At 49.0% G+C, this 22,711-nt stretch overlaps 1 protein-coding gene across 3 annotated transcripts in view; it reads left to right on the top strand.

Moving 5' to 3' along the window:
* Positions 1–22,711, top strand: part of Scn10a (sodium voltage-gated channel alpha subunit 10) — a 105,166-nt gene that overhangs the window by 41,421 nt on the left and 41,034 nt on the right. For all 3 annotated transcript variants that reach the window (XM_038321783.1, XM_038321782.1, XM_038321780.1), the window contains exons 11-14: positions 7,353–7,646; positions 10,788–10,902; positions 17,753–17,991; positions 20,382–20,555. In XM_038321783.1, coding sequence (XP_038177711.1) covers positions 7,353–7,646; positions 10,788–10,902; positions 17,753–17,991; positions 20,382–20,555 — 822 coding nt within the window. The remainder of the gene's footprint in view (positions 1–7,352; positions 7,647–10,787; positions 10,903–17,752; positions 17,992–20,381; positions 20,556–22,711) is intronic.

Below are 22,711 nucleotides of genomic sequence, written 5' to 3'. Positions count from 1 at the left end.
CCGCAAGCCCCCATAGCAGGAATTTCTGTTTGTTTTGTGTATAGTGTTTGTATATACTGAAGAAGCTGTGTAAGGGCTGTCGCAGTTAACTGTTGATGCACTGAGCTGCTGGAAAGAGCAACTAGCAGTCGTATGTGGAGTGCTAGACAGAGACAAACTTGCCCTCAGAAATAATGATGGAGCTTACAGGACAGAAAACCAAAGGGCTTCCTTTAATCATGGGAATTGGGGGATCTTCAACTCTTCGGTCATGGTGGAGATAAAATTGGAATTAATTATAATTATCAGAGTTCTAAGCAGTTCTATGGGTCCTGAGGTTGTGTGTTTATGTGGAAGTCTGGAATAAGGAGAAGCCCAGAGGCTGTCATTGGAGGATGATGCCAGGATTCCTGGTCCTGACCAGGAATAGAGGGAGGGGAACTTGGTGCCACCCCCACTCATCCGTTAGATCTCGCTACCCTGGCCTTCCTTCCCCGACCAGGAGGAGAAGCTGGCTCAGTGCTGAGTTTCTCACTGCTTACACTCTTCCACTTTAAAATTTTTATTTTTAAAAATGATTTTTTCATATAATATATTTTGAGCATATTCCTCCCAACTCTGTGCATTGTATGTGTGCATATATGCATATATGTATATACACACACATATATCTTCTCAAAACAGTAAACAAAAATACAGACAATCAAAAAGAACCTCAATAAGACAAAAAATAACAAAACAAAACAGAGTCCCCTTGTGTTGGCTAACTGCTCCTGGCCTGATGCACCTCGAGTGTGGTTGCCGCCATCTTTGACAACTACCCCGACACTCTGTTGAGTTCAGGCAGCTGATTTCTCTCTGAGCCCGACTTTCTCGCTTTAAGTAAGAACTGTTGAGATGATTGCTTTATATTGTCCGTGCAGCACTCCAGGAGGAGAGAGGCGTGCGCTGAGCACTTAGCGAGTGGCAGGTGATGTTTTCATTGTCATGTGTAATCTGTCGCTGAACTTGGCTGATGTAAGTCCTCCTAGATGGTTAACTCTGGAAATGGCGCCTGCAGGCTTGTGACTTAGTCTGCTTTGTGGCTCCTGCCTTTTCCTTTTCCTGGTGCATGCTGGCAAAAATATAGAATCCTATTGGCGCCCGTCTAGAATCAAGTCAGGGCTGACATCTTCTCTCCTCCAGGCTACTCCTCTGGATAAGCAAACTGAACAAAAGTATTGGCATCCCCATGTTGTAGATGAGGGAAACTGAGTCCCCACGCTAAATCCGAGCCCTGACCTGTCAGTTCTGACCTCCATCCCGTCACTTCTCTCACCGCCCCAAACTTACTTGCACCCAATCAGCAAGGCCGTATAATAGCTCCTCTCCCCTCTTGCTGCAGTCACTGCCCCGTGGTTTACAATCTGCCTGAAAACATCTGAAAATCCGGATTTTAACTACACCAGCTTTGATTCCCTTCGCTGTGGGCATTCCTTGCGCTGTTCCGCCTCATGACGCAGGACTCCTGGGAGCGTCTGTACCAGCAGGTATCTCCGTTTCACTAATTTGACGACAGAATTCACTACGCCCGCCTTTGCTCACATAGAACTTGTGATGATCCCCCTGCCTCCATATCCCACATGCTGGGATAACAGTGATGTGGGATGCTCCTCTGTATACTGTGAATATGTTTTCTTACCATTGGTTAATAAAGAAGCTGTTTTGACCTATGGCAGGGCAGAATGGAGCTGGGTGGGGAAAACTAAACTGAACACTGGGAGAAGGAAGGTGGAGCAGGGAGATGCCAGTAGCTGCCAAAGGAGAGGAAGGCTGCCGGAACCTTACTAGTAGGCCACACTCTCGTGATGATACATAGATTAATAAAAAATGGGTTAATTTAAGATGTGAGAGCTAGCTAGGAATATGCCTAAGTCATTGGCCAAGCAGTGTTGTAATTAATATAGTTTCTGTGTGATTATTTAGGTCTGGGAAGCCAGGAAACAAAAGGTAATCTTCATTTACATTACAGGCATACACCACTACACCTTCAAGGGCCCGTGTGTTCTGTGCACAGTGTCTGACTGACCATCAGGAGCCTGTGTGTTCCATGCACAGTGTCTGACTGACCATCAGGGGCCTGTGTGTTCCATGCATTAAGGGCCTGTATGTTCCATGCACAGTGTCTGGCTGACCATCAGGGGCCGTGTGTTCCATGCATTAAGGGCCCGTGTGTTCCATGCACAGTGTCTGGCTGACCTTTGCTTTGATCTCCAGACACTCCGGGCCTCTGGGAAAATGTACATGGTCTTTTTCGTGCTGGTCATCTTCCTTGGATCATTCTACCTGGTCAATTTGATCTTGGCTGTGGTCACCATGGCATATGAGGAGCAGAACCAGGCAACAATCGCAGAGATCGAAGCCAAGGAAAAAGAAGTTCCAGGAAGCCCTTGAAGTGCTGCTAGAAGGAACAGGAGGTGGGTGGAGGCAGTCCCGTGCAGCCAGGAGCTTCTGGGGACAGTGGACATGACACCTTTAGAGACTTATGAACATGAGTCTTACTTTAAGGGTTGTTTTGGGTCACCTTAAAAGAGTACCCCATGGAGGGAGAATAACTGTCAGCAGAGTGCTGGCCATGCGATCAGGAAGACCCAAGTCAAGTCCCAGAACGTACTTTCAATTCCAGTGCTGGAGGCCACAGTTGGGTGGATCGTTTGAGCTTTGTTCTAGTTGGTGTAGCTTCAGGCCAGTGAGAGTCCTTGTCACAAAAATGAAGTGAACGGGATCCTAAGGAATGACACCCGAGTTGTCCTCTGGCCTCTATAGGCATGTACACACACACACACAACACACAACACACACACACACACCTACATAAACATGAATCTACACACAAAAGAAACTGAGTGAGGGAGCTTTTTCCAAGTGAGCTATTGAGGAGTTGTTTTGGACACAAGGAGAGTAAACTAGAACATCATCAGGTGGTAGGTGGGATCAGCTAGATGTGAGCTATTGTCTGATCCCCCGGGGAGCTCCAGCAGTATCCTACACCGAGAGTTAGCCCGACCTGGAAGCAAGAGGGCCAGCTGTGTCTGCTCCCATATCTGGCTCAGGGGCAGGAAGCTACGTTGTGAGCATTCAGCTGTGCATTCTGAGGGGCAAAGTCTGACCTGGTCACAAGGGCCTGGGCAAGGCATCAGCACCTATGGCAGGGCTGGAGGCGGGAGGTGGCCCCTGTATCTGCCATAACCACAACCCCACCACTGTGCATATCCCTAACCCTCAGCCTCTGTGGTCCCAGATCCCTCACCCCCACAGCTGTTTGGAGAACACACACATGCCAATCTCAGTCTGATTCTGTGCCTGCAATTACTGCTCTTTCCTTCAGGTGCTGGCAGCCCTGGGGATTGACAGGACCTCACTCCCTTCCCACAATGGATCACCATTAGCCCCCAGAAACTCCCATGAGAGAAAACACAGAATGAAATCAAGGGTGTCAGAGGGCTCTACAGATGACAACCGGTCACCCCAATCTGAGCCTTACAATCAACGCAGGATGGTAAGACGCTCTGGGCTGGCTCGAAGGATCACTCAGTTTAGCGACTATTCTGGCCATGGGTGGAATGGAAAGAGGTTGGGAGCAAAGAGAGAGGAGGATTTTAGTAACTCAGACACACACCCCCTCCTCACTGGTGGCCTATGCTAGGACAGGGGCATTATCAGTGGGGATGGGAGTAATAATAAGGACCTTTCTAGGTAGAGGGGTCAAGATTAAGGCTGTAGAATAAGGAAAAGGAAAAGCAAGGCAGGGTGATTCTGGGTTTCAGGCTGGGACACTTAGGTGAGTTGTGATTTTTCAGATAGAGCAGTGGGAGAAGAGGCTAGGGTGTGTGTGTGTGTGTGTGTGTATGTGTAATACCCACTCTCCTCTTTCTGACCTCTTGCTTCTGTCCCTGCAGCTCAGGCTGTCACTTGCTGTTCACACAGAAGACCCCAGCACCAGTCTCTGAGACAGAGCCTAGCCTAGGAATGACTTTCAGACCTTACATTAGACCCTGTAGCGGTTCTACCCCCACCACAATTAACATTCTACCTCCCACTCCAACTTTCTTCACCAAGTCTCTTCTTCCACCTCCCTGCCACCTGGAAAGTCCTGTGTAGCTTCCTTCCCGTAGGCCTCTGCTTGTTCTCCTGTGCTGTCATAAACAACCACAACCACAAGCAGCTAGGGAGGGTTCATGCTGCCGGACAATCCTTTTCCTACACTCTGACTATGTATTACTCTCGTTGGTTTAATAAAAAGCAAAGCTGACAGGCCGGTAGCTGAGCAAGAAGCTAGATGGGAAGCCAACTGAGAATGATGGGAAGAAGGAGGGCAGAGTCAGAAGAGATGCCAGTCAGCAGTCGCGCGAGCAGGGTGTGTAGAAAATGAGGTAACAAGCCGTGAGCCATGTGGCAAAGCATACATAGAAATATGGGTCAATTTAAGGGTGAGAGTTAGCTAGTAATAAGCTTGAGCTATTAGCTGAGCATTTATAGTTAATATAAGCCTCCAAGTTGGTTATTTGGGATGGGATGGTCAGGATAGGAAACTCTGATTACAGGTTAATTTCACCCTACAATTTCAAGGTCACAATCCATTATTGAGGGAAGTTTGGGCAGAAACTCAAAGCAGCAATTCTGAGGCAGAAACTGAAGTAGAGACCATAAAGGAACAGTTGGCTTCCTCTGTGGCTCACGTCTTCAGCCCCTCTGCGGGCTTGAGCATCCTACATCAATTAGCAATGAGGAAGATGCCCCCATAGGCATGCCTCCAGGCCAGTCTGATGGAGGCAATTCTTTGACTGAGGTTCTCTCTTCCCAGGTAGGTCAAATTGACAACCTGGATTAGCTATCCCAATAGCTCATGTGAAAGAGAAGTTCTCACGCTAATCACATGGGGAGGGAATAAAGGCAGATTTTGAGGGTTGCTTTCCACCATTCATATCCCTCTAAGCTTCCTTCCTGTGGTCACGGGAAGGATGCTCTCCTCAGTCGACAGCCCCCAGAGTTACACAAGCACCTACACTCACAGACACACTTGCATACACTTTGGCCTCAGAGATGCACCCACGATGGAGCACCTGTTACACCTGCGCCCTTCTTACCTTGCGCTGCCTCTTTGGAGCAGCACCTGGAATGCACAGGGCACAATCAGCGTTTTAAAGGGAATTTGGCTATTACTCTGACAGTCACAGAAGAGGGTGAATCACGGCTTCCGTGGGAATGCCAAGAACACAGAATTCGGCTTTCGTTTCTCCCATCAGTCAGCCCCATACAGATTAGCACCCGAGGGTCCAAGAGTGTCTCCATCCTCTTCCTCCATGTTTGTTTTGCTGGTAAATAGATCTCTGAAAGTTTTCATTTTTTTTTTTCAGACCGAAAGCAATGGTGTAGATGTTAGAACTAAGACAGTGGAAAAGAGATCATCACTCATCACTTGACAGACAGATTGGGTTTAAAATAAATGGTGGCAAGGAGATGCTGCCAGCCAAACGCTGGTCCTAGATGCTTCTCTTTGTTGACAGAGGTTTCTGTCCCACCTGGTCCTGCAGCCATTCAGTCCCAAAGAAACACACAGAGGTCTACATTAATTATAAACTGGTTGGCCTATTATCTCAGGCTTCTTATTAACTCTTCTAACTTATATTAGCCCATAATTCTTGTCTGTGTTAGCCAAGTGGCTTGGTACCTTTTTCAGCGAGGCAGTCTCATTTTGCTTCCTCTGCGTCTGGATGACGACTGCAGTCTGACTCTTTCCTCTTCCCAGAATTCTCGTGTTCTTATTGCCCACCTCTACTTCCTGCCTGGTAGCCCCACCTATACTTCCTGCCTGGCTACTGGCCAATCAGCATTTTATTAAATGGAAATAAGACCATTGTCCCACAGCATCACTTGGTTTCCTCCTTAATTCGCTTGGTGCCCAAGTGTAAACAATTCTGTCTTCTTATCTTTAATACAGGTTTCCTGATTCTCTTCTTTACCTACAATATGGAAAGAACGCATGGGTTTTTGCAAGCACCGCAGTCCTTGGACATTTATCCTAGGCAGAATGCTCTGTGTATGACCCTGGGCTGGCAATAGTGGTAGCTGAATGGGATTAGGCTCCAAGTCACCAAGAAAAGAAACCTCAAGGGGCTTGGGAGATGGACGAGCTGGTCCTGTGTATGCCTTGCAATCACGAGGACCTGAGTTCAACCCCCAGAACCCACACTGAAACAAAGAACATGCCAGGCATGGTAGGGCTATGCTCTTGCAATCCCAGGCACTGGGGAAACAGGGGCAGGAGGATGCCTAAGGCTTGTTGGTGAGGCAGCCTCTTTGGTGAGTTCCAGAGCAGTGAGAGACCTGAGAAACAACCTTAAGGCTGTTCTCTGACCCGTGAACACAGGGCAAGAGCACACACAGAGACACATGTGAGAGGGAGGAGGGAAGGAGAGCTCACTCGCTCACTTTTATGACATGAGGAGAATTCCAGCAGTAACATGCCCTGCTTCAGTTGCTTAGTAAACAAAAGGAATTAAGAAGAAATTAAGGGCACCATGACCAGAGTTCAGTAGGGAGCCATTGTTTAGATTTTAGAGGCACCATGTATGATCTGAGCATAGGACTGACCACTTGCCATGGCCAGATTCCCATGGTCATGAGAACTAGCAAACCCCATCCAGGAATTCTGTGGGGGTACTGTGCCTGAGAACTTGGGAACCTGAGCTCTTCCTCTGGATCTGTAAGCCTCACAGCTCTCTCTCAGTAGAAGCTTTTTATGGGAAATGTTTATCGATTTGGAAAAATGGCATTATTCTTCCAAGAAATTGGGCTGTGGCTCTTCCTTCAATCTCCCTATTCAAAGTCAGCCTCAGGGGATCCTGCCAACTCATTACACTATAAAGCTCTTGTCTCCTCTAACCCGACACAAACCCTCACACTCACAAAGATGGAATCCAACAGCTTGTACATCTTAATTTTCAGACAGCAAAGCGTATTCATTCAAAACCCATATTCCAAGCTCCAATCCAGGCATATCCATGGGTCATGACATTCCACTCACAGATGGGAATCTAAAACAGCCATCTCTGGGCCTGTTGCCAAAGGCTGATACCTGGCTGGGCCAGTGATATCTGGTAATTATAACCTGTATGCTGGTCTTAGGCACCCTGTCAATCACCCCCTACCCCCACTCTTCTCCTTCTCCAAGTCCTGGCTCCTCCTCATGTCTACCCAGATCATCTTCAGGTCTTCATGTAGGTTTGGGAAGGTCACAAGACACAGCATGGGTGGAGGGAAGCGTGTACTGGATTCAAAGAGGATCACTCCAACCCTATCTTTTCTCCTGCTCCCCTGGGGGTAACACCCAGTCTTTCCTAGGCCTTTCTTCTGGAAGACGCAGGGCTAGCCACGGCAGTGTGTTCCACTTCCGAGCACCTGGACAAGATGTCTCATTTCCTGATGGGATCACAGATGATGGAGTCTTTCACGGAGACCACGAAGGCCATCGAGGTTCCCTGTTGCTGAGCAGGGGTGCTGGGCAGGCAGGTCCTCTCCCGAAGAGCCCACTGCTTCGGTCTCCAAAGCCTGGTCCTGGACATGGGGAAGAGGGACCGCTCACACTGCCCACTGGTGAGCTTGCTGCTGGAGGTCCCGAAGGCCTGGTGAGTTCTTGCATGCACCATACTCTGTCTCCCAACAGAAGCCATTTGCCAATCAGTGTCACCAATGGAAGGGTCGTTAACAATATCTGTCCCATGCCTCCACCCAACTCTCCTTTTATAGGCAGGGCAGGCCAGACCCACAAAAACTACTGGGATTGTTTGTGGTGAAGGTGTTGTCTATCATCTCTGCAGGCATGCAGGTGGTTGGTTTTCCATCTGACATCATGTGCGTATCCGTCCATAGTTGCCATCATTGCTTTGGAGATGTCCCTGCATGCTCCTTTGATGATTGATGAGAGAAACAAGGTTGCCATGGGACAGTGCTCTTGTACCCTGTAAAGATTTGTCACTTGTGTTGGTTCAATAAAATGTTGATCAGCCAGTAGCCAGGCAGGAAACACAGTCAGAGTGATAAAACCAGGAGAATTCTGGGAAGAGGAAAGGTAAGAGATTCAGTTGTAATCCAGAAGCAGAGGAGGCGAGATGAGAATGCCTCACTGAGAAAAGGTACCAAGCCACATGGCTAAACATAGATAAGAATTATGGGTTGTAAGAGCTAGTTAATAATAAGTCTGAACAACAGGCTTATAATTTTATAATTATAATTAGTATAAACCTCTGTGTATTTCTTTGGTACTCAATGGTTGTGGGACAGAAACTTCTGTCTACTGTAGTGATGGGAGCGGCGGGCTGCATTCCTGCCTGGCTCCCGTGGTGCCCGACTAGCTTTATCCCCAAAATAATTACACGGAAACTGTACTCTTTTAAACACAGCCTGGCCCTTAGTTCCAGCCTCTTATTAACTAATTCTCACATCTCTTGCTTTAACCCATTTCTAATAATCTGTGTAACACCATGAGTGGTGTCTTACCAGGAAAGATTCAGCATGTCTGTCCTGGTGGCTGGCTTCATGGCATCTGGTTGTAGAGGCAGGGCAATTGTCTGAGCCATCTACCTCACTTCCTTCTTCCTGTTCTGTCTACTCCACCCACCTATTTTCTAACCTATTAGGCCAAGCAGTTTTCTTTATTAATTAACCAATGAAATCAACAGATTGATAGAAGACCCGCCTCCATCAGTCTACACAAGGGGTCCTTGAGAAAACTGTCCCCGAGGTTTGACAAAATCCTGAGAGGTTCTCAGGACAGATCCTGATAGAAGGGCAGTGGCTTTGGTCCAACTCACAGGATGAATAACTCATTGCAATGCTGCAGACTAGGGACAGGAACTAATGTCCCCCAGTCCTTGAGAGAATATCCACAGGGGATATAACAGCAAGCCTAGGACTCTGTGTTGAGCTCGGAGATCCAGTTTAATTTGAGATCTCCTTCAGCATCACGAACAGTGCTTCTGCAGTCCCCACATGCCCTCGCTGGCTACCAGACTTACACATACAAAGAGGCTTGTACATCTAAGACACAGTTGTGTGGTTCATCTAAGACACAGTTGTGTGGTTGCTTCCACTGAGTCTGGTGAGTTTGGCAGAAATGTGCTAGCTTAGTCTGATATCATGTGGCTCAGGATACCTTGTGACTTGGGATAGCCTGTGACTGAGGATTCCAGAAAGAAGTAGATGGCCTGCTTCAGCAGGCAAGTGTAGGAATTTAGGAAAGTATTCACAGAGGTGTGGGCTGGGCTCAGGGAACTAAGGAGCAGTGAAGGACCTGGAGAGCAGCAACAGTGAAGAGCTGAACATGCCTAAGCTGACAGCTAAGGGAAAGGCCCCAAATCAGAACTTGTCAATATCTGTAGCTGAGGGACCCATGGTTCAGCCGTTGCCAGCTGAAGGGGACAGGGTGCAGACAGCCAACTCTCTCCCTCCCTCCCTCCCTTCCTCCCTCCGTCCTTCCCTCCCTCTCTGCTTCCCCTCTCCTTTCCTACTGCCCAGTTTGTGTTTCCTATTGGCCAAGCCTGACCAGAGCCATAGGGTCAATATTTTGCCAAGGTTGCCAACGCAGCAGGAAGACAGGTGAACAGCGTATCTCTAGGCCAAACAAATCACCAGCCCAGAGTCCTCAACCCACAGCTGGGCTGTGGGGCTCTCTGGGGATGTCTTAGTGGTGTACCAGGAGAGATCTCGCCCCCGGAATTCTCTCTGATCCTGATAACAGCCACAATCCTAGCTCTTGTGATCCAATGGAAGAAGAATCCGTACCAAGCACAGCCAGAGGAAGCAAAACCTGTTTTCAGCAGGGGAACAGGAAACAGAAAGTATAGCCTGCAGGTTAGGAGATGTCCCAGCCAAGCGGCCACAGCCAGTAGCATCAGGGCTTAGGAAGTCCTGGTCCTTCTCCCGTGTCCGCTCCTGGGGCAATCTGGGGTGGTTTTATTCCTGGAGTAAGCAGAGGTTTTTTGAGAAGTTGTCTTTGCCCATGATTTACTTTGCTCTAATTGGATGCATTGGCTATAAGGATGTGTATAAAACTGTGACTACCATTAAAGCTGGAGATTTATTAGGGGAAAGGGCGTGCCTTGGTGTGCTCAGGGAGGGGACCAAGGAGAGACAACCAGGGTCTACTGAGACCAGTTTTCCTTCTTTTCCCAGAGCTCTGCCCTTCCTTGTATCTAATAAGTGTGGCTGCCTCATGGCCCAGCGTTGAAGCCTCTTAGTTCTCTTCCCCAGTGTTCCTGACACCGCCGTTTGAATCCTGTTAGTCTGAACCCCAGGAAATGCCCCACTCAGCATTTTTCACTCTCCTGGACGCAGCCCCTGCCCTCCTGTGTCTGTTCCTGGGACACCATATTCCCGAGTGTTCAGCCTTAATTCATTCTGGTGAAAATACCCAGCTAGTGTAAGGAGATTCGAAGCCCTTCTGAGGACCTATACTCAGCTGTCTTTAGCAAGTTCCCTAATTTCCAAGTCTCCTTGCCTCCCCCGGGGCTCAGCAAGCTCTTTCTCCTAATAAACTTCTAGGATCTTTTTGGCTGGGCTCATACCCTCCGACCTGGGCTCTGACTCTTGCCCCTGTGTGCCGCTGGTCCTCACAACTGAGCTCAAACACCATCCCTATTTCGCCTAGCTTTCCCCGAGAGGCTCGTGGCTTCACAGGGCAGCTCACAACTGTATGAGATGAGCCAATAAGAAGCTAGATGACCTAGCTCTGCTGCTGAAGTGTCCTGACCCTGTTTGTATCCCAGCAGGCACTTGAGGCTGCAGGACAGAAGAAGAATTATCTGTCTGCAGAATACTTGAACGAGCCTTTCCGCGCACAGAGGGCGATGAGCGTTGTCAGTATCATGACTTCTGTCATTGAGGGTAAGTGGTTCTCATTGACATGCCCATCCTCCGTGCTGCGGAGAGTCTAAGCTGGGCCAAGGGCCTCTCGCTGTGGCCTGGGATCCCAGATACTCTCTGTCGGCGTTTCGTGTTGCACAGATGTCCAAAGCAGAGTCACTCCAGAGTGTAATTCTAGGCTCTCTGGCGGGAGGGAGGAACCGTTTCTTTGAACTGAACCTCTAACAACTGTGCAAAGACTTATCTGTTGATTGTTACACAAAGTTATTTGGGGTACAACAAGTTTCTCATACCAAAGCCCCTTTGATCTATTCTGGGTGTCATCTGAAGGAAATCCTCACACCGTCAGTCCACAACCTTAGTCCTTATTGTGTATTGTTGGCAGAACTCAAGAATGCCAGGCGCTCCAAGTGTGCCTGGGTAGGCTTGCGACTAAAGTCATGCAATGGATGGAAAAAAATTCCTCAGAAAAACACGTCTATAAATCATAGAAAACAGTCACTGTTCTCACTGCGACTTCTTCAAGGTCTTAGTACCACCTCCCAGGTGTGCAAGGAACTCAACAGCCTTTCATTACCTGGCATGGCAAAGTTACTTTTCATGTTCTCCACGGTGATAACTTTGATCATTGTGACTTCATTTCTGTCTCAAGCGCTCATTGTGCCAAACATGGGAAGGCAACTTAAGTAGATTAGCCAATCCATTTCACCAAATCCTTTCCAGTCCTGGGTGCTGCCAGTCAAGTGGGACTGGGTCAGTCTCCTGAGGGATGTGCCTGTGATCCAGCTGAGGGGTAGGAGAAGAAAGGAGGTGGCACTGGGTGATGGCTGTCTGTACACAAAGTCCCCAGAGAACAAGGTTGTGGCCTCTTCTCTGGGTATAGAGCTAGTCTAGCCTAGTTTTTATGTCACATGGGGTGGGAAGAATCTTGTTTTTGACAAATCCATCTGCTTAGATACCCAGTAAAGAAACCCCAGTTGGCTTCAGAGGGTCCTATGTACAATTCCAGTAGCTTGAGTTTTCAATTATTCCCTGGAACTCCTCAAAAAGATTTGTTTATTCAAACATCTGTTAGACATCTGGCATTGTCCCAGGAGCCTGTGATTCAATGAGAGCAAGGTACACACCTGCTCCCATGGACTGTGCACCCTGGAGACAGATGATCAACACAGGAAGATAGCAAGTGGCGATGAGGGATGGAAAATAAAGGGAGGCAATGGAGAGCAGGGGTTCTAATGGGGTGATTTTAGATGGGGTGGTAGCAAAAGGAAGCCTCCCTGGGAAGACCAGCAATCTGAACCGAGCACAGGGAATCGGCATGTGAAAACTGTGAGAGACGTTCCTCAGACTTAAACACCTAATCAGTTTTCCAGGGATAAAGCAGAGGCTGGCCATCGTCATGTGGCCCCTAAATTCCAAAACTAGGGAGACCGAAGTAAGAGGAGTGGGTTCTAGACCAGCCAGGGCTGTACCATATGACCTGACCCAAAAAGAAAGATGGGCCAGGTGACGGCAGTGCACACCTTTACTCTCAGCAGTCAGGAGGCAGAGACAGGTGGATCTCTCCGTGAGTTCGAGGCCAGCCTGGTCTACAGAGTGAGCTACAGGGCAGTCAAGGCTGTTACACAGTAAAAACCTGTCTTGAAAACAAATACAAAAAAAAGAGAGAAAAGAAGGGAAAATGGGTATGAGAAAAATATGACCCTAGGTGTACCCTGCTTTAGACCAGAGAAGGTCAAGAGCCCACATGTCTGGGTTTGCATCTGGGCTCTACCATTTATAGCATATTCTGTGACCCCAGGGTTCTCTTGACTTTCTGTGCCTCAGTTTTTCTCAGTGGTATATATACCCTGTACTGTTTTTGTAAGGGTCCAGTGGCTTATGTAAAATATGTAGTAAGCACACCAGGTACCACCTACTGCTATTCACCAGATTTAAACCCCACAAGGGCAAGAGGCGTGACTCCTCTGCTCAGAGCTGCATCTCAGGTGCCTGGGTAAGCAGTGTGTGGCACGCGGGAGGCGCTAACACGCAGTTGCTAAGTCTGGTGAATGAGTGCACTGCACACAGGCGAGGAGAGGAGAACAGCGCTGACTGGCAATGCACTGAATGATGAAAACATAAAATGAAGAGTAATCAGAGATCTCAGGGCAGGGAGAGAGGACTATGAGAGTGGTGGGAAAGTCAGGAGACACCATATTAAAGCCGGGAAAGATGACTCCTGGTTAGGCTGGAGTGTCTAAGGATAAAGTACATCATTTTCTTCAGCTCGGTGTTACATTTATGATGGGATTCAGGGGGGTGTCCCATGCTGTCAGCATCATGATGGGATCTGCAGGACCACTTCCTTCAGGGTGATTGTGCAGGAGAAGGTTTGGCTCAAGTGCATGGCTGCTAACTTCACTCAAGACCTGTGAGCCATTCATGCTTGGCATGTAAGCTGAGACTTGACAGTCATCCAAACCAGGAAGCTGGGCGCAGGCTCACAGCTAAGGGTGCAGTTGTTACTGCACACATCAGGAGAGAAGGATACGAGACAAGTCACCAGTGGGGTGCTGAGTGTCTTGGTGGAGAAATGCAGGAAGCTAAGAGATGTGGGGGGTTCTTCGCCGAGGGTCAGGGAAGCACCCTAGGCAGCAGATCCTGAAACAGTCATTTAAAAGCCTGAGCTATCTGATGGGGGCCTCAAAATGCAGCTAGGGAAGCAGGCTGGGGGCAGATCCACAAAAGCCCCTGGGTTCTAAAGGACATTGGACTTCATCCAAGAGCAGTGGGGCGCCACTAAAGGGCTGGAGGCAGGAGAGTGCGAAACTTGCAGAGAATGGAATTTAAGTGGGAGGGTGTTGGCAGCAAAAGCAGGAAGAAATCAGATGAGAGCTAGGAGAGCTTAGACCTGGGGCAGTGGCAGCAAGGATGACGGGAATCGGAAGGACTGCACAGGTCTCTGAGGGGCATGAGATTCAGAAGTTCACAGTGCACATGGTTCCAGGACAAGCCACCAAAGGGGCACTGGCGCGATGACCCACGTGAGCATTGTAGGGAGGACCAGAGAGCCTCCAAGGAAAGCCATGAGGGGACGTGTAAGAGTCCGGGACATGTGGATCATGAAGTACCCTGGAAACATCCAGGTGGCAGTGTCTGATAGGAAGCTGGCTTGATGCTCAGTGGTTCTAGAATTAAGCTGAGGCCAGGAACCTAGAGATATATATTCCTTAGCAACCTGAAGCCAGACAGTGACTTTCAAAAGATGCAGGAGGATGAGGTAAGAACAAGGAGAAGAACTGGGGCTGGGTTTTAGGCAGCTACAGCTGTCTGTGATGGTTGAGCAGAAGAGATGGGGCCATTGGAAGAGACAGAGGAAGATAAAATAAGAGAGGACCCCGAAGTGGAAAAGAATTCCTTCCAGGAGAATAGAAAAGTTTTTTTTAGCATATTGACCCAGAAAGATCTTGGGGAACATTCAAGTAGATTCTGGAAGTGGTGGGAGAGGGTGCTCAAGTGGAGACCTTGGCTGTTATCTGAATGGAGGACACTCCTCCTCAGAGGAGGAAAGTTCTTTCCCAAGACTGTTGGGAAGTGGGCATGATCACGCTCAAGTCTGGTCAAGGTGTGATTGCTCTTGTCTCCGTGGTCTTAGTCAATCAAGATCGGTCATGGTGGTTACAGAGCAGAGGTGGTTGTATTGATAAGGTGCCACTGTGCCAGTCTGATACCCAGGCCCCTGTAAAAGCTAATCTCCGCATGCCTTTGACTCCAGCACTGAGGGCGCAGACAGGCAGATCCCAGAGCTTTCTGTCCAGCCCATCAAACCACGGGTTCATAGGGAAACCCTGTCTTTAAAAAAGTGAGCGAGGAAGACACTGGCATTGACCTTGGCATCTGCAAGCATACTCTTGTGCATGGCTCACGGCATGCACACACACACACACACACACACACACACACACAGACAGGGCTGAGCCCCTGTGCACTGTGCCTTCCAGACAGGCTGCTTCTGCAGAATGTTATCTGTAATGTCCTCATTCAACACTAGTTCTCAGGCTACCTTTTGGTGCCAAAATGGGTCCGGGAAGGTCCACTTTTGTTCCAAACAGGGATGATTGATTTTGCTCCCAGAACACATCAGCGTCTGTACAAAACTATGCCTTGCCAGTTTTGACATCTGTAGTTTGAAAAACTCACAGTAGGTAATTAGCACAGCATGGTAGTGGAAATAAATAGCCTGGTCTGTGGAAGAGGAATGGACATGTGTACGTGGGAACATATGGAAGTACCACAGTGAGAACACCGTTTCAGCTTCTTAGGAAACCAGATTATCCAATAAATACTGTTAATATAAACAACCAAAGAAGAAAACTATACCCATACATTGCTTCCTACCCCAAATAAACCACAAGCTCACCAAAGTTGACATGAAAAATAGTGAGATTTAAGGAAAGAAGCAAAGTTGGGTAGGTGTTTAAAAGCCTCACAGTGGAAGAGGCTTCATATGCAAAGTGTGTGTGTAAGAAAACATGGGGGGAAATGCCCACGTTAGCTGGTACGTCTACCTCCAGGATGTACAGCATGCAGTATGATTTAGAGACAAGCCCAAAGCTATGGAATTGCTCTCCATAGAGATGGCCCCAATTACACAGCCAGGCAGATATGCAACGGAGGCTGCAGGAGGGATAAGCCTGAGACTCAAGGGAGAGATCAGAAGCTGGACATATAATTTAGGAGTGATCTGCCTGGGAGTGGTTTTGTAGGGCCTTGGGATTCAATAAGGTACCCAGTGAGACAGCAAGGAGATGGAGTCCAGAGTGTTTGTGCTTTTTGTGCTTGCCAAAGGAGAAAAAGGAGAGACAAAGCTGAGAAATAGTAGCCATGGGGGGGGGGAAATGCAGGGGTTAGCCTAGGCTGTCAGTGCTGCAAGAGACAGGGCTGCATTCTGTTTGAAGTTGGGAGGGGTAAGAGGCAGACACTAGGTCTCCAGAGAAAAGAGGAAAATTGGAGATTGCATTTAGAAAACTTCCAAGGAAGTTTGCTGTTGAAGAGGCAGAAGATGTGTGTGTGGGTGTATGTGGTATGTGGTATGTGGTGTGGTGTGGTGTGTGTGTGTGTGTGTGTGTGTGAGAGAGAGAGAGAGAGAGAGAGAGAGAGAGAGAGAGAGAGAGAGAGAGAGAGAGAGAGAGAGAGAGAGAGAACACATGGTCCAGAGGGACCTTCTCTAAAGCTGAGATACAGTTAGAGTATGCTGGCCTGCTGATACGTGGAGATTACCCAGGGATAGAGAAGGGGGCTGAGTAGGTGAGAAGGTTTCTATGTGAGTCAGAGGCTGCAGCTCCCCGTGCTCCTGTAGGCACGCAGGCAGGAGATGGAGAGGGTGCAGCTCTTACTCCTGTAGACTCGGAGGCAAGAGATGGAAAGGGATACAGCTCCCCAATGTTCCTGTAGACATGGATGCAGGAGATGGAGAGGGTGCAGCTCTTGCTCCTGTAGTCATGGAGGCAGGAGGTGGGCAGGGTACAGATCCAACCCCTGTAGACATGGAAGTAGATGTAGAGGGTGCAGGTTCCTGTGCTCCTGTAGACATGGAGGCAGGAGATGGACAGGGAGCAGCTCTTGCTCCTGTAGTCATGGAGAGGGATACAGCTCCCATGCTCCTGTAGACATGGAAGTAGGAGATGTAGAGGGTGCAGGTTCCCGTGCTCCTGTAGACACGGAGGCAGGAGGAGCTGTTCCCTGAGTAGTTCTCAGTTCTGAGGGAGATAAAGGAAGCTCATGAGTACAGAATAGTGAATATTCTGGAAGGCTGGAGGATCAGATTTGGATATGGTTTAGACGTGGTATTTTAAATTTTTTTATCTTTTTCATAATTTATTTTTAATAAGATAAACTCATACTGGGTTTCACTGCATGCTGGATGGGGTCTCTGACTCAAGGGGACCAGTCACCCTTGCAGAGCTCCTGGGCAGGGATTGGCAGAGGCTCGAGGGTGGCTCAGGCAAGGTTTGAGTGTGTATTTCGTCCAAGCATGTTCAGCTGGCTGGGTTCAACTGTGGTGTATGCATAGGGAGTTTTGCCAGGCAAGCAGAGGAGGAAGTGGGTGAAGGGACTGAGCACATCCACAAAGACATCAGCAGAGGGACGGGTGTGAAATCCAGGTGGGGTAAGTTGAGAAGTAAGGGTATGTGAGGGGCAGTGGGCAGTTAGTAAGCGAGGTCAGGCTGCAAGGAGAATTCAGTCCGAGTTTGTCTTGCAAGCTTGAAAACCTGAGTTTGATCCTCAGAACCATGCAGTGAAAAGCCAGACATGCAGCGTACACACAGTCCCTGTGCTGGCAAGGCAGGGACCCTTGGGCTTTCAGGCAGGCCAGTCTCACCTACTTAGTGAGTTCCAGGCTAAGAAAAGACCGTTTCACCAGACATGGTAGCACATGCCTTTAATCTCAGAACTCAGGAGGCAAAGGCAGGGCGATCTCTGTGAGTCTGAAGCCAGCCTGGGCTACAGAGTGAATTCCTGGCTAGCCGGACTACATTGAGAGGAAGAGGAGGCAGAGGGGTTAATGCCTTAAGAATGACAAGTGAGGCTGTCCTCTTGTTTCTACACTTAAATACATGAACATGTATGCACATCAACATGCACATACACGGGGAGAGGCAGGTGGAGACATACCAACAGTCTGAGGGACTGGGTGAATGGGTGGATTGGGGTGACAGGACCAAAATCCTATTGCTCCACAGTTAGAAACTGGGAGGCATGGAGATGAGGGCCAGAGTAAAGTTGACCTTGAAGGTGACCAGTATTGGTATGGAAGGGTCTAGAACATGACCAGAGGATGGGGGCCCAAGGAGACATGTAGATGACACCTGTCATTGGCATCATGCAGAGCTTGAAGAGTCTAAGCTGAGGTGCCCGCCCTGCCTGATCAGCTTGGCTCAGAAGTGTCTTATCTGGGAGTGCAGCCCCAAGTGGATGAAGTTCAAGATGGTTCTCTTTGAGCTGGTGACCGATCCCTTTGCCGAGCTCACCATCACCCTCTGCATTGTGGTGAACACCGTCTTCATGGCCATGGAGTACTACCCGATGACCGAGTCCTTCGAGGCCATGCTCCAAGCCGGCAACATTGTAAGTGACCTGGCAGTCTTGGTGGCCTGCTCCATCCAGCACGGTGGGGGCGCTGGGTGGGTGGCGGCTTGCTTTCACTGGGTGGTGTGCTGGCATCGCTCTGAGAGCAGCCTGGCGGTGGGTGGCGATGAGAGATGTGGACCCTGAACTCAGGCTGGAGGAGCTAAGCTGAGCTGGAGGGAGTTGTTTTGAGATGAGCAAGGAACGTGGATAAGGAGAACTTCGAGGTAGGATGGCTTAGATCCCTTCACAGAACATGGAATTAGCCACGTGGATCACGTAGGTCTTGCTGGTCTCTACTCAGAAATGAGGTCACATGTCACATCCCCCTCAAGGCAATCTATGGAGTGTATGTGTGTGTGGTGTGTGTGTGTGTGTGTGTGTGTGTGTGTGTGTGTGTGTTCATATGTCTGCATGGGTGCCAAGGCCAAAGGACAACCTTGGATGTCATTCCTTAGGAACTATCAGCTTCTTGTTGTTGCTGTTTTTATGTATTTCTATATTTTTTAAGAATTTTATGCAGCATATTTTTATCATGTTCCTTTCTTATCTCCCCTCCTCCCAGCCCTGTTGTTTGGAGACAGAGTCTCTAACTGAGCAGGGGTCTCATCAGCTCTGCTAATCTGGCTGGGAGGGAGCCCCAGGGATATCCTGCCTCTACCTCCCCTGCACTGGTACTACAAGTGTATACCACCACACCTGGCTTCTTACGGGGATTGTGAGGATTCAACTCGGGTCCTCCATGCTTTTGTGGCAGTGTTTGGGCAATTGAGTCATCTCCCCAGCCCCTGGATATGACTTTCAATGTGGTCATTGAAGAGTGGTGGGCAGAACAGGGGACGAGAGGCATGCACAAACGTGTGTGCCATGTAGCACACTCATCGGGGAGACTGAAGTGTCCTATATGATGTTACTTTAAACTTGGCTTTCTCTCGTCCCTGCCTCCTTCCCTTGCTGGCTTTTGTTGCCTGGTGTTGACCTTTAAGGTCGCCCACAGAAGTGCAGGTGGGCATGTTGACCCGCCTGTGATCCTAGCACTCAGAAGGCTGCGGTGGGAGATCCCCATGGCAAGCTGACTCTGCAGAGTGGCAGAATAGTGAGTCCTGGGTTCAAGTGAGAGACCCCTAAAGGTCAGAGCTCTGCCCTCTGTAAGACAATCAACCTTCAGAGCAAAGGGAATCTTAAGAAGGCCACGGATTGCTGATTTTAGTCGCTGCTATTTATTCGAGAATTGTTGCCTACTGGGAACTACCCAAGCATGTGCTGCCATTATACCCATTACACAGATGAGGAATTGAGGCATGGAAAGGGTGTATTGCTTTTCCACGCTTATAAGCAAGGAAGTGGCTGGGCTGGGTTTTCATCTCACAACCCACACGTTTTGACTGCTGGACCAGACTGACAATTGTTAACATAATTATGTATTGGAGTCTATTCTAATGGTTATCTACTTACTTTGCACCCACCACCCCTAGAACAGAAGAACAAAGGGGAGGGGGGACGCCTCAGCAGGTAAAACATTTTGCTGTGCTGAGGACTGGAGGGAATTTTAGACCCCAGCACCCATGGAAGTGCTAGTAGGAGCTGTGTGGGCCCACCTGCAGTTCCAGCACACAGAAGGCTGAGGTAGGAGATCCTGAGAGCAAGCTGGAGGGTGGCAGAATAGGTGAGCTCCGGGTTCAAGTCAGAGAGCCTACCTCAATACATAAGGTAGAGCATGAATGGGAAAGACTCTCCATGTCAGCCTCTGGCCGCCACACTCATGACTACACAGACACACACAATGTATACCCACACATGGGAACACACACACACAATGTATATCCACACATAGGAACACACATACACACACACACAATGTATACCCACACATGGGAACAGAGAAAGAGAGAGAGAGAGAGAGAGAGAAACAGAGAGAGACAGAGAGACAGAGAGAGAGAGAGAAACAGAGAGAGACAGAGAGAGAGAGAGAGAGAGAGAGAGAGAGAGAGAGAGAGAGAGAGAGAGAGAGAGAGAGAGAGAGAGAGAGAGGGAGGGAGGGACAGGGATAGAAAACAGAAACCTGGGTTCTAATGTGTATTCTCTGGACATCAGTGGCTCAGAAATCCCCACCTACAGTCCTCAAGAACAAAACAAAAGGATTTGCTGTTTTCTTCTATTTTTATTTTTAATGCCACTATTTTGAGACAGGATCTTGTTGGATAGCTCAGCCTGGGCTCAACCCTGAGATCCTCCGGCTGCAGCCTCCTGGAGGCTGTTTTTTTTTTATTATTATTTTGTTTTGTTTTTGTAGGCACGTGCCACCACACCCAGCATGCTTTGCTATCTTGTAAACAAGATTCTTTTCTTGGCAAAAGACCTCACAACGCTGAACACTGTTCCCTCCTCAGGTCTTCACGGTGTTTTTCACAATGGAGATGGCCTTCAAGATCATTGCCTTCGACCCCTACTACTACTTCCAGAAGAAGTGGAACATCTTTGACTGCGTCATCGTCACCGTGAGCCTGCTGGAGCTGAGCATAGCCAAGAAGGGCAGCCTGTCTGTGCTCCGCACCTTCCGTCTGGTAATGTCATTGCTTGGCCATTGGGGAACTCCCACGCAGGCCCAGGGAGGATGACCCCTAGGGGACAGGCACTGTACCTATTGAGGACTCTGCCAGCCAACCCCCACTCCCATTCTCTTCTTGTGGGAGCAAGGCAGAGCATGGTTTCAAGAGTCAGAAATTCTGCTTTTCACTGATGTAAAGTAGGGGCATTCCCTCTCTTGGTGCCTCAGTCCCTCATCTGTGGAGGGGACCTCTGAATGCCCCCCATTCTCTCATCAAATAGTAGCCCCAGCAATGAAGTCCCAACATCTAACATTTTCTGAAGATGTGGCTAAGCCATAGCATTACACTCTTGATAGAATGGGCCTCATTTAATGCTCCCAACCCTGAGACACTGCTGCTTTAATGGTGAACCCAATGTCTCCCAGCCACGCTAGTATCTGATCTGGGACTCAAATCCCCATCGCCCGACTGCTGGGTCCCAGCCCCAACCCATCTCAAAAAGGCGTTCTCTTATTTCTTGGCTCCCCAAATCACAATCCAGTGCTGCACACCCACAAAAGCCTCCATGCTCCTAGCCTCTCCAAACTCAGCTCCAGGGCGCCCTCTACTGGAGGCGTTCCTTTATTCAATCACCAGTCTCCATAGCCTGCCAGCCACTCATAACACAACTGCTTTTGTCAGCCAAGCAAACCTGAGAGTCCCAGGAGAGTCCGAGGTCACCGACATCCTCAAGTCCCCAAGCCATCTAGAAGATGCTTGGAGTTTCACTGACTCCTGGAAACAAGCAAGGGGCAAGCTTGAAGAACTGGTGTGACTGTCCCCAGGATGTGTCGTAATGGAACAGGAGTGACCCAAACTTGACATGTCTGTTCACAGCTAGACCCCATGGACACTGTCCCTTGGAGACGCTACTGGGTAGCTCCCCACTCCTCTCTTCTTCTGTGAGACAGAGGCAGGGTCGTGTCTGCTACCCGCCCATCTTCTTGATTTTGACACACCAATCAATTCACAAGTCTCTAACCACATCGCCCAGCCGCATGTGTGGGCTCTCTTCTGAGTCCCCACAGCCTGGCGGTGAGTCCATAGTCTGTCCGTATTATTATCCCATCAACGACAAATCCAGCCCCCTCCCCTTTGTCCTGCAAAGCCCAGCATCTCTCTCCATGCCGGCCTTGGTCACTGAGCATTCCTGGGAGAAAATACACAGCCAAGATGATCTGTTTTGTAGTTCTCTAGCTTTAGTGAGCAACTCTTAGTTTTCGAAGCTGCTTTAAATTTTAGAAAAGTGGAACGAATGGTGTAGCACTCGCTCTAAGTGCCTCCTCGTCAAACCAGCACAACTTCCCTTCTTATGACCGCCTTAAACTGGTGAGGGGCCTTGTCACAGACACCTCTCCACTGGATTCCTCTTGCTCTGAGAATAAAACTTGAGGTCCTCAGGGCAGACAAGACTCCAGTACCCTCTCCCTTCTCTCCCACCAACTTTTCTCCAGCCACAGCTGCCCCCCCTACACACACACACTTGCTCTCTGCCTGGGAGACATTCCTCCAGTCTTCACTTAGTTCAACAGATCCTCAGCCTTCTGTGTTCAGCGCATTCCTGCTTCATGGAGGGCCTCTACACTCCAGTATCTGAAACGGGATTTGCTCTTCAAACAAATCTGCTCTTCTCAGATTCTAACTATTATATCGTGGTCGTCCAGATAGCTAAAATCAGGGTCTTCTTTCCTGCCATTCTACCCCAGATGCTAGGCACAAGTTGGTACTTGGTAGAAAGTTAGTTGGTTGGGAAAAGGAAGGAGAAGAGAAAAAAGAAGAAAATTCTAAGCAACTCTTCTTGCCCTTCCCCAAGTGCCACCGCTGGTCATGATTTAAGGCGTCTATCAGTCTGTCTTTGCCCTAGTACTTTGCAATTTTAATTACTGCACTTAGAACACGGCTGTGTCTATAAATCCAGTCACCCACTGTACTGGTTCATCTACCTTCACTGCAAACTTCAGTGCAGACAACTTCTGAGGGTGTTTGTGATGGTGCTTCCCGCAGGGTTCACTGAGAGGGGAAGGTTGCCCTGGATGTGAGAGGCATGGGAGGTGGGGACAGGCAGAATAAAATGGAGGGAAGTAAGCCGAACGGCCTAGAGGGCAAGTTTTCACATGTCAGATGTGCCCTTG

Source organism: Arvicola amphibius, chromosome 3, assembly GCF_903992535.2.
Source record: "Arvicola amphibius chromosome 3, mArvAmp1.2, whole genome shotgun sequence".
Classification (NCBI taxonomy): Eukaryota; Metazoa; Chordata; class Mammalia; order Rodentia; family Cricetidae; genus Arvicola; species Arvicola amphibius.
Note: the sequence above shows the minus strand (reverse complement) of the source record. Positions and strands in the feature narration are given on the sequence as shown.